The sequence below is a fragment of the Lepidochelys kempii genome, chromosome 7, assembly GCF_965140285.1.
Source record: "Lepidochelys kempii isolate rLepKem1 chromosome 7, rLepKem1.hap1, whole genome shotgun sequence".
Classification (NCBI taxonomy): Eukaryota; Metazoa; Chordata; order Testudines; family Cheloniidae; genus Lepidochelys; species Lepidochelys kempii.
In genome coordinates, this window is record NC_136386.1 from 122,215,318 (window position 1) to 122,227,460 (window position 12,143).

At 45.5% G+C, this 12,143-nt stretch overlaps 1 protein-coding gene across 3 annotated transcripts in view; it reads right to left on the reverse strand.

The window, feature by feature from the left end:
• The window catches only part of SUFU (SUFU negative regulator of hedgehog signaling), a 125,346-nt gene extending 117,422 nt beyond the window's left edge, over window positions 1–7,924 (reverse strand). For 2 of the 3 annotated variants that reach the window (XM_073354504.2, XM_073354503.2), the window contains exons 1-2: window positions 7,589–7,924; window positions 2,507–2,641 (exon numbers count right to left, since the gene is read on the reverse strand). In XM_073354504.2, coding sequence (XP_073210605.2) covers window positions 2,507–2,641; window positions 7,589–7,752 — 299 coding nt within the window. In that variant the 5' untranslated portion in view covers window positions 7,753–7,924. Of the gene's footprint in view, window positions 1–2,506; window positions 2,642–3,453; window positions 3,536–7,588 lie in introns of those variants that run through there. The other variant, XM_073354505.1, reaches the window with a different exon arrangement.
• Between the last annotated feature and the right edge of the window lie 4,219 nt (window positions 7,925–12,143).

Genomic DNA, 12,143 nt, shown 5'->3' on the forward strand with positions numbered 1-12,143 from the left:
GATTCGCTGCTTTCTAGAGCAGTGGGGTCCTCCCCTGAATCAAGCTACAAACAAGTCTGAATTTTAAAGGTAGAGAAGTTAAAGAAGGTGGAGAAACCTTTTCAAAGGGTTAGGAAGGGGATCTCTGCTACCACTCAGGTAGTGCTGCATAGCTATTTAGAAATACCTATTTCCATAAATATAGTTTTGTGTGAAGTCCTAATCAAAGACCTCTGGTTCTGTAACACTGTCATGATGCAATGATTTAGGATGCAGAGGGCAATCAAGCCAACACAGCTGGTGTCATGGTTGCCATTATACTATGAAACATTGAGTGCTTTTTAAATAAAAAAAGTTCTCCCACTTGAAATTCTTAAATTTCTTCCATGTTATTCTGTAGCTCCTAAAAACAGACCTGTTTTTTAAGCAGAGCATAACCGATATTTAAGCAGTGCAGGAAATAGTGCTATTTTAACTGAAAATAAATCTGTCAGCAAGGAGTCACAGGGAGAGCTACACTTCAGACTTTTCAGGTTCTTATTAAAAAATATAAATTAAAGTCAACATGTTCACTTCATTTGCAACATCTGTTTGCTATTTCATTATTAATATATATACAGGGGGCCCCCCAATTCAGGCTGGGTTCACTCCTAAAAAACCTTTCAGCTATATTGGATTATAATTGGTCTAAATTGTACAGAATAACAAAAGTATTACCAAAAAAGTCTGTTTGAGAGAGAGGTTGTGTGCTACACTAGGTCACAAGGAAATAGATTTAAAGGCTTGCACAGCTTTTGGATCAGGGCAGGTTTTGTTTAGGAAGACAGTGTATTTTGTATCAGATTAAGCAGGGAGGAGTTATGAAAATGCACACTTCTTAAAAATCTTACAGAATGCTGTGATCTGGTCAGGTCCAGTAGTCTCTGCAATCTATGGAAAAATTCCATTTGATTTCAGTGGGCTTTGGATTTGATCTATAGTGTATTACTGCAGGCTCCACCATAAAAAAGGTCTAAGGTTGTAATGACAACAGTGAAAGTCATCCAAACAACTTTAGTTCTACTTTATACCACTGCCAACAGCTCCCATGTGACCATTTTACCCTCTTGAAGGACTCTGAACAGAATTCTGTTAAAGATATTTTCATAAGGACTTTAATAAGTTTACTCCCAAAGAATGAGAGGCTCTTTAAGGCGGGGAAGCCACTATATTTGTACAGATTGGACATAGAGTTAACTACAGCACACCAAGTTTATATGTTTGTCAAGACACTAAAAAGAGATTTTCAACACCTAGCAGCACCCACTGAAAGCGACTTGATGCTGATCTCTTTTTTAACATCTGGCCATACATGCAGTCTTTTGCTCTTAACTCTACTGTGCTCTTACCATGTAAATCTCATAATTTAAGGACCTGAAAGTATCTGGCTGTGGATCCTTAGTCACTTTGCCTGCTGCCTTGTGGATATGGGGGAAGTTAAAGGAACTGGCTGTGTGCCTGCTTTTGCGAGACAAAGCGAAAGACACGAGTGAAAAACAGCTGGCTGAAGCTTAACCCAGGCAAGAAAGAGGAGGTAAAGTTTAGATGAGCTAGTTTAGACCCCCCCAACCATACCAACAATCAAGGTTATTTGTCCTTGAACTGTAAAACACTATAATTCACAGATTCACTAGATCAACTCTCTCTGCTCCATAAAAGCCAGGTAACAACAACAACCAGAAGGTCTCTCCTCCCCTGGCTAGAAGACTAGATACACTACTCTGAGAAGACTTAGAAACCACAGCCCATACGTTTATCAGCTACTGTTGCTTGCTCTACCTATAACTAATGGTCAAGACCAGTAGGAAAAGACCAGAATGAGATCTAGTCTGACTTTTCTTAGCCTGATGCAACATACCTGACAAAAGCCTAGCCACCATATCAGAAGCTAAAAAAAGACAAGGGAGAAGTAGCAGGGAGAGAGGAACCATCTCCATGTGTGAGCAGCCCAACAGTAGGGGAGCGAGAACAGAGACCAAATGATTATTTTCTTATGTTTCTATTACTGTATCTTTGCACCTTTATATTGATTGGGATGGGGGCCCAGCATCTACAAATGCCTCCCTGTGGCTACACACTGATATTAACATTGCCTTCCCAGCTCAAGGAAAGGTGCTCCAACAGCATTTTAAGGACGAGGTTCTTAACAGGTGATTGGTGAGGGTTTCAGAGGACCACAGTGGAACAGTTTAAATATCAAAGTATCAAGCAGAAGAAAAATAAGAATTTTATCAAAAGTTAAAATCACTAAACAAACAAGTTAACCAATCACATTCTAAAGTAGGCCCTGGTCCTGCAAGGAGAACTACATGGTAGACTCCTGCACCCATGAGGAGCTGCAGTTCCCTTTGAACGGTCTTAGTCTACAACGCAAAAAATACGTATGTTTGACCCACAAAGAAGATGCTGTTTTACTGCCCCTTGCTCCTCCTCATCCACAACATATACAAAGCACAACATGCAGCAATAGAATCCAGAAGGCACTCACTCGTGAACTCTGTTGTCTCCATACAAGTCACTTAACCCAAAGCTGACATAATGCCAGTGCTCAGGAACATTCAACGCTGGGTTTCCCAAGTTCCTGTACATGCTAACGTAGTCCAGAGGATCTGGTCCCCCCAACCTGTAAAAAACAAAAGGAAGTTCTAGTATAATACTGGAGAAAGACTGTTTTAACTGTTTTACATGCTGAGATAAAGGGAATAATCTCACTGTCATTAGTCCCTTTTTTTTTTTTTTAAGAAAGCTATGAAGACAAAGGTGAACTTTTCTATGTATTATCACAACTGTCTTGTTATGACACTTTCAAGACTCCCATGAAAATAAAAAGCACAGCTGAAAGACTGAGTCTTACGCTAAATTAATATGAAGTCTGCACAGATGCTGGTATGGGCCTTTTAGACAAAGCCTTGCTTCAAATCACTGCAAGTGACAAATTAAATTAGCATATTCGAATCCCTCTAGAAAAGCTAATAAGGCCAAGTTAAATCCAGAGTTTTAAGCATAGGAAGACAGGGTGCACGTGTCCCATATGTTGAGTGTTTTCAAAGTTAAAGAATGAAACTGTCTGGAGGACCATTACTACAGTTTCCACAAAACACCCAAAGATGATTGAAAAAGTATACTAGAAAAACGGTGATATCAATACTCTCACTGCAAACCTTTAACTCAGTTCAGAGATGTATATTCCTACTTTTTCTAAATCATTCTATTTCTTAAAGTAGAATTAGAAAAGACTGAGTTTTAAGAGAATACTGTATATTTTTGAAAGCAAACAAAATGTGAATACTGGAGACAAAAGTCATTCTCTCTGCAAAGTTATATTATTATTGTCGTCTTAGTACACTAAGAATGTCAATTTAGAATGACTTAAAAACATATCCCAGAGCATCAAGTTAAATATTAGAATTGGTTGCATAGTGGAACACTACTTACAGTCAGGATATAGCAATTAGCAGACTACTTAATGGAATAATCCATTTTATATAAAAATGGAATTTGCAGAGTGTTTTACTGCTGTAAGACAAAAAAAGAAATTTGGTTGACACTGTAACAAGGTTAGTGGACTCATTAGCAATTTGTAGTCACATCTGGCTGTACAGAGAGAAAGGTAACATCAATATGAGAAAATGTTCCAAACTGTTTTTCTTGCTATTTGTACTATCATAAAACAGAAAGGACAGATGAAAACAAAGGACAGACAAGATGTCAGCCACGTTTATGGAACACAAAAAGTAGCTGTTTAACCGTTTCCTGTCTGACCTACTTTCTGGTCAAAACAAAAATACAACACAAATGTAACAAGAGCCAAACAAAAAAAGCCATGGAACTAAAACAGCTGCATACAATCATACCTCTTATTACATGCTAGCCCCCATCCCTTTGTATGTTGTCTGGTCAGGCCCTGATCCTATAGTTTGTTGCTCACGGCATATCAGGGCCCTAGATTGTAATTTCATCAGGGCAGAGGCTTGTCTGTAAGACACTTAAGTACACTCTTCATGCTTTATAAACAATCCACCAGAACAATCCATATATTGCACAAATATCTGGATCGTCATTACTTTTGGCCTTCTAAATACCTCTTCATATACTGTCCTCTGCAGGAGTTTGCTATAATGCACACTTTGCAATTGTACTGTAATCTTCATTTTTCTGTGTAAAGGTTCAGACACAAAGTTGTGATAAATGGAAGTGTTTAGAATTTTTTTGGAAAATTAGAACTGCATAAAGTTAAAGTGCTAGCATGGGAAATAAATGTGTTACACCACGTTCAGTTGGATAGGAGATGTGAGCAGTAAGGTTAGCCTGAGGGAGAAACTGTACTTCCATGAAGAATTCCCTGTTGACCAATGTTAAAACTTCCTGGGCTTCTGTCATGGAGAAAGACCTGACCAAGTATTCAGCTAGAGCATTGGTTCTCAACCTATTTACCATTGTAGGCCCCAATGTGTTATGTGGGCCGCTTCCAATACTACCTATATGGCCCTGACGATGTCAGGGAGGCCGCAGCTCTGTGATGATTGGGCTGCAAGTGGCCTGCTAGTGGCCGTTGAGAACCACTGAGCTTGAGCCTCCTATGGGATGATTAGTGAAAGGAGGTAACATGATACAGTCATTAGAAAAGGAACTACTGGGTAACACAGCACCACTAGAAAAATGCCTTGAAACTATAAAATATGGCAGGAAACAGACTGGTGAAAGAGTGAAGATGAAACAGTCACCCTCGATTCTACAAACTTCGAACACTTTTCTATTAAAGCAAGGAACACAACTAACAATGCTGCTCTATTGCTTTCAATTTTATGTCCTGGAGGCATTTTACTTCAGATGATTACTCTTATTAAGAGAAGTGGTTAAATACTTCTGAAGATTACATAGAAGAAATTTCCACTCACATAGGCACAGGAGTGCTTCCAAAAGCTATCTGAATTAATTCCCAAAAATACACAAATGAAACAGGTTAAAAGGACACGCCTGTTGCATGAAGTATTTTTCATCCCTCAGTTTTTTCCCTTCAAGGAGGTATGCATGTCACTTGGTTTTGCTGCGTGTTTACATAGATACTTCCCTTGCAAGCCAGAAAACTCTTTAAACACTGCAATACCATTCAAAAATCGTAATTTTTTTTTTAAAGAGACTGATTAGGTATAATTAGAAACTGATTAGCTTTGCAATATTATTCCTGAGTCACTGAGCTATTTCCTCTTTTAATCGAAAACAGTGATACTCAGACCTCAGTGGTTCAGGAGCTAAGTTAGTGATCAACATTACCCAAAAGAACCACAGTACTTTGAATTCATTGTTCCATTTACTATTAAATTTTATTTTTATATAGTAAATGAAAATTATTCTCACAGAAAAACTGACCAATATTTTATCAACTACAATTGGTTAATAACATAGCAAAAGCATCCTGATTTATTAATATTTTAGGCTGCTTAATAATTAAATCACATAGTGTTTTAATATCATGTGCACATTAAAGAGCCACTTGCAGCTCATGAGCCTCTGTCTGACTATCACTGACCTAGCTTGCAGCCCAGAGGGACGAGGGTAGAAGACAACATAGGCATGAGTGAACAACAGAAGTGAATTCAGCCAAGTTTTCACAAATGTTTAAAGACTCCGACAGGCAGGTCACATCTCCCCTTAATCACGTTATGTCTACACTAGCCTTTGTGCTAAAATCTCCTCTGGGAGGCAACTCTGGCGTGTGTATATTGCACCACTGGTGCTCTGTTGGTGCTAGAGGAACTCCCACTGTTATGATGACCACCGATTACACTGCACTGGTAAAAAGAAAAGGAGCACTTGTGGCACCTTACCGACAAACAATGGTGATAAACGTTAGAGCCAAGGCCTCAGATCTGACAACAGAAAAACAACAGTATCATCCCTGCCTCTAGCTCCTTTCCCAGGATCTAGGAGGTGAGTGCACACAGATCTCAACCAATCAGCACCTTGGGAAACGTTCAGTGCTATTTATTCCTAAAAACCGAAGACGGCTTCATCATCATCACCACCACAAACCAAAATCTACCTTTGTCTCACACAAATCTTGTGTCATTCCAGTTGAATTGGCATAACAGAAGAGAAACGCTGACTCCTAAACAGAAAAAACTGGAAATTCTTGTTGCACTTAACACTTAAAGGAAGGCATCTAAATCTATACTGCTGTAACTGTGGCGACCGGATCTGCCCACTTAGTTAGGTACCAAACTTGGAAAGTGTTAGCCTGCACTCAGACTGAAATGAAAAAAAAAAAACAACAACCAACCATTTTTATTTCAAGCTTCCTCAGATATTCAGCAACAATTTATTTTAGATCTACATCCCAGATTTGGAATAGCAGCTGATAAACCTAAAATAATCAGACTCCCTCCTCCAAAAAGCACTAGTCTGGATTCTAACAAGAGCAATGCATCTTTGCAAGGATACCAGTTACTTCCTGGTTTGGTCAGAGATGGGTACAGGAAGAACCGCTTTTCTATTTCTGCCTAACCAGAAGCAGCCCTGACAAAATTAAAGGGAAAAATGCCAGAATGAAAAAGTTCAGTTAAGGCTTGCTGCAAAGCACCAGAAAAAATTCTGTAGGGAAAAATCCTAATCCTGCACTGGCCAGGATGATCCACTACAGAGCTCCAAAATAGGGTTTCAGAGTAACAGCCGTGTTAGTCTGTATTCCCAAAAAGAAAAGGAGTACTTGTGGCACCTTAGAGACTAACCAATTTATTAGAGCATAAGCTTTCGTGAGCTACAGCTCACTTCATCACTTTTCTTTTTGAAAATAGGGTCTGTGGACCTCCAGCTGTCCACAGAGAGGGGACAGGTTTCAGAGTAGCAGCTGTGTTAGTCTGTATTCGCAAACAGAAAAGGAGGACTTGTGACACCTTAGAGACTAACCACTTTATTTGAGCATAAAGCTTTCGTGAGCTACAGCTCACTTCATCGGGTGCATACCGTGGGGAAATTTATATACATCGAGAACATGAAACAAGGGGTGTTACCAGACACACTGTAACGAGGGAGTGCCTGGCTCTCCTTGATGCCAAGTGAGCGCAGATTGAAATGAAGAGCAAGAGTGGATCACAAAATTAACTCCCCTCAGAACAATGCACCCCCCCCCACGACCCACCCCCGCATCCTCTCTCACAGACCCAGCCAACTCTCCCCACTCAGGGAGCCTCCCCCGGCCGAACATCTCCCTTTCCCACTCAGGGAGCCCCCCATTCAAGGCCCCTAGATGGCCCAGGCCCCCCACTCACCCAGGGCCCCTCCACCCCACCCCCCACTGAAGATCCTCCCCCATCCCAGCCCCCCAACCAGGATCCCCCCTTCAGGAATCCCAGCCCCCCCATTGAAGATCCTCCCCCATCCCAGCCCCCCAACCAGGATCCCCCCTTCAGGAATCCCAGCCCCCCCATTGAAGATCCTCCCCCATCCCAGCCCCCCAACCAGGATCCCCCCTTCAGGGATCCCAGCCCCCCCACTGAAGATCCTCCCCCATCCCAGCCCCCCAGCCAGGACATTCCCCCCCCCGCGCTCAGGGAGCCCCCCCGGCTCTCACCAGTACTTGAGGATGGCGGTGACCTGCAGCGGGTTGGGCTGCTCGGGGTAGAGGCGGCGGCACTCGCCGTAGATGCCGTGCAGCCCCGGGGGGAAGAGCGGGGGGAAGGAGCCGGAGCCGGGCCCGGCCCCCGGGGGGGCCCCACCAGGCCGCGCGCTCTCCATGGGGCCGCCGCTCCGAGCGGGGGGGGGAGGGGAGAGGGGCGGGCCCTGCGCCGCGCTCGGGGATACGGGGGTGGGGAGCGGCCCAGGCGGCTGCTCCCGGCTCCGGCTCGCCACACGCCCGGCCCAGGCGGCTCCGTCCACCGGCGACTCCCGAGGAGGAGGCGGCTTCCAGGCGGGCCCAGGCCTCCGCACGTTGACTGGCGGGCGGCTCCGCCAATCGCAGCGCCGGGGGCCGGGCCTCCTGGCCCAGCCCGGCCCCACCCGCTGCTGCGGCGGAGGGAGGCGCGTGCGCGACCCCTAGCGGCGGCGGCCTGCGGCTGCAGCCGCGGGAGCGGGAGGCCCTCTAGGGGAGGCGGGGCTATGGGGCAAACAAGGGGAGGTGGGGAACTATGGGGCTTGTGGGGAGGTGGGAGCTATAGGGGCCGCTCTAGGGGCCCTGTGGCTGGGGAGGGGAGTGATGGGGGTCCTATGGAGACGAATAGTGGAGGAGAGACGTTATGAAGGCCCTATGGGGGGAGGAGACTGGGGGCCCTATAGGGCAGAATAGGAGCCCTGGGGCCCTATAGAGGAGGAGGAGAGGTGTGAGTGCCCTCTGGGGGTGATTAGGAAGGAGGGGAAGAATGCACCCTATAGGGAAGAATAGGGCAGGAGTGGGAATTATAGGGGCCACATGATGGCAGAATGGGGCCCTATAGGGTGTGAGTAGAGGAGGGGGGAAGCTATAGGGACCATTTGGGAAGAGGAATGGACCCTAAGATTGGAAAACGCCCTAAGGCTGGTAATAGGGCCCCTGGGAGGCTAGTGAGGTTCTAGGCAATACTGGTGCCTACTAGACTCCGAGCATAACTAAGAGGCTGTATTAAGGCTATGGGAGACCAACTCATGGTTTTCAGTGGTGGCCCATTCTTCCCGCTAATCCCACATGATGGCCTACACTAGCTACAGCTGGGCAGTTTGTGACACACACCCTGTTCTTTTGCCATGGACATTCAGAGTGGGAGGAAGATACCCTCCGATCCCTGATCAGGTGTTAATCTGGGTGTCTGCTACAGAGTAGCATAGGCAAAAGCTTCATCTCTGCTACCCATAGTCCAAGGGTCCTAAGTGAAGCTACATGGCATCCTACACATCCTCCTCCTCCCCTATTCTCCCTCATAGAACCCCATTCTTTCCCCAAAGGGCCCAGATAGCTCCCCTCTTCCCCTCTTGGGGTCCCATTGCATTCTGAGATCAGAGGCTGCATCTCTGTATTAAAGTTGAGGGCAGTTACAAACTGCTTCTGGAACACTGCCGAATGTGTAACAAGTTGGTAACTCTTGCCATAGATGACCTGAAGCAGGGTCTCTCTGAGAACCTCCCTCCCTGCTGTCAGAACTCACTTGCTCATTGACACATCCATAGAAATTATTGCCCCTCAGAGAAGTTGAAGACTCCCAGACTGCTGCACTAGGCAGCACAGTTTGGGGAGGAGGTGAGCGGCCCTCAGTGGTGAAAGAACAGGTTAAGGTCTATTTAGAAAAGCTGGGCATGCACAAGTCCATGGGTCCAGATCTAATGCATCCAAGGGTGCTAAGGGAGTTAGCTGATGTGATTGCAGAGGCATTGGCCGTTATCTTTAAAAATTCATGGCGATTGGGGGAGGTCCCAGATGAATGGAAAAAGGCAAATATAGTGCCCATATTTTAAAAAGGGAAGAAAGAGAACCCAGGGAACTACAGACCAGTCAGCCTCACTTTAGTCCCCAGCAAAATCATGGAGCAGATCCTCAAGGAATTTGAAGCACTTGGAGGAGAGGAAGGTGGTCAGGAAGAGTCAACATGGATTCACCAAGGGTAAGTTATGCCTGACCAACCTATCTATGATGAGATAACTGGCTCTGTGGATATGGGGAAAGTGGTGGATGTGATATATCTTGACTTTAGCAAAGCTTTTGATACGGTCCCCCACAGTATTCTTGCCAGCAAGTTAAAGAAGTATGTATTGGATGAATGGACTATAAAGTGGATAGAAAGCTGGCTAGCTTGTTGGGCTCAAGGGGTAGTGATCAACAGCTCGATGTCTAGTTGGCAGCACGTATCAAGCAGAATGCCCCAGAGGTCGGTCCTGGGGCCGGTTTTGTTCAATATCTTTATTAATGATCTGGATGATGGGATGAATTGCACCCTCAGCAAGTTCGCAGATGACACTAAGATGGGGGGAGAGGTAGATTTGCTGGAAGATATGGATAGGTCCAGAGTGACCTAGACAAATTGGAGTAGTGTGCCAAAAGGAATCTGATGAGGTTCAACAAGGACAAGTGCAAAGTCCTGCACTTAGGAAGGAAGAATCCCATGCATCGCTACAGGCTGGGGACTGACTGGCTAAGAGGTAGTTCTGCAGAAAAGGACCTGGGGATTACAGTGGACGAGAAGCTGGATATGAGTCAGCAGTGTGCCCTTGTTGCCAAGAAGGCTAACAGCATATTGGGCTGTATTAGTAGAAGCATTGCCAGCAGATTGAGGGAAGTGATTATTCCCCTCTATTCAGCACTGGTGAGGCCACATCTGGCATATTCCGTCCAGTTTTGGTCTCCCCACTACAGAAGGGATGTGGACAAATTAGAGAGAGTCCAGTGGAGGGCAATGAAAATTATTAGGGGGCTGGGGCACATGACTTACAAGGAGAGGCTGAGGAAACTGGGGTTATTTAGTCTGCAGAAGAGAAGAGTCAGGGGGGGATTTGATAGCAGCCTTCAGCTACCTGAAGGGGGGTTCCAAAGGGGATGGAGCTTGGTTGTTCTCAGTGGTGACAGATAACAGAAGAAGAAACAATGGTCTCAAGTTGCAGTGGGGGAGATCTAGGTTGGATATTAGGAAACACTATTTCACTAGGAGGGTGGTGAAGCACTGGATTGGGTTCCCTAGGGAGGATTTGGATTGATTTGGAATCTCCATCCTTAGAGGTTTTTAAGGCCCAGCTTGACAAAGCCCTGGCTGGGATTTAGTTGGGCTTGAACCTGCTTTGAGCAGGGAGTGGGACTAGATGACCACCTGAGGTCCCTTCCAACCCTGATCTTCTGTGCTTCTAAGAACAGCTCAGTCAGGGTGGATAGTATTAGAACACCAGCAGCCTTGGCAGCAGAGGATTTTTTCTTAAACCCCTGCCTGTACCCCCAACTTCTCCCATGTCTCGCTCTTATGCCGAGCAAATACAAACAGGTTGTAGGTGTTCAAGATTGGGAACAGAACACAGGAATCTTATTGTCACTTAGCAACCTTTATGGTTTTTGTTGTTTTAGAATTTCCCACCTTTAATTACATTGCTCCTCTTTTTCCTTTGTATAATTAAATCAGACGCATTTTAAACCATGATTTATCGACAGTCTAACCAAGACTTTTGCCTGCATACAACACACAGTGAAGGACCGGTCTACACTAGAAATTGGAACCAGGGCCCCGATCCTGCAAAGTCTTGTGCATGTGCTTAAGTTTATAGAATCATAGAATCATAGAATACCAGGGTTGGAAGGGACCTCAGGAGGTCATCTAGTCCAACCCCCTGCTCAAAGCAGGACCAATCCCCAATTTTTGCCCCAGATCCCAAATGGCCCCCTCAAGGATTGAACTCACAACCCTGGGTTTAGCAGGCCAATGCTCAAAATGGTCCCAAAAGTAGGGCCCTACCAAATTCATGGCCATGAAAAACGCATCACGGACTCTGAAATCTGGTCTTTTGTGTGCTTTTACCCTACACGACACAGGTTTCACAGGGGAGACCAGGGTTTCCAGAACTGGGGTCCTGACCCAAAAGGGAGTTGCGGGGGATGGGGAGGGTCACCAGGTGATTTTAGGGGGAGTTGCAGTGTTGCCACCCTTCAGAGCTGGGTGCCGGGCCAACAGCCGTCACTTTTCGGCCGCCCAGCTCTGAAGACAGCACTCTGCCAGCAGCAGTGCAGAAGTAAGGGTGGCAATACCAGACCAGGCCATGCTTACTTCTGCACTGCTGCTGGAGGTGGCTCTGCCTTCAGAGCTGGGCTTCTGGCCTGCAACCGCCGCTCTCCAAGCAGTTAATTTTTTTGAGTTAGTCATGTGAGTTAACTGCCATTAATCAACCGCTGTAATTATTAGCAAATAAAAACAGTTGCTAAGAGATTAGAAGATGATCCTATCAAGCCCTGACTAAGGCTAGGTCTACACCAACACTTTTGTCGGCAAAACTTTTGTCATCAGGGTGTGAAGAAAACACACCCCGCCTGGCAAAAGTTTCATCACCAAAAGCACCGGTGTGGACAGCACTGTGTCGGCAGGAGACGCTCTTAGTTTTGCCTACATAAGGGGTAGTGCAGAGGAGGCCTAAGTCTCTCTGGTCACTTATCCGGGTGAACATAAGCCCATGTCTACACTACAGCCGGT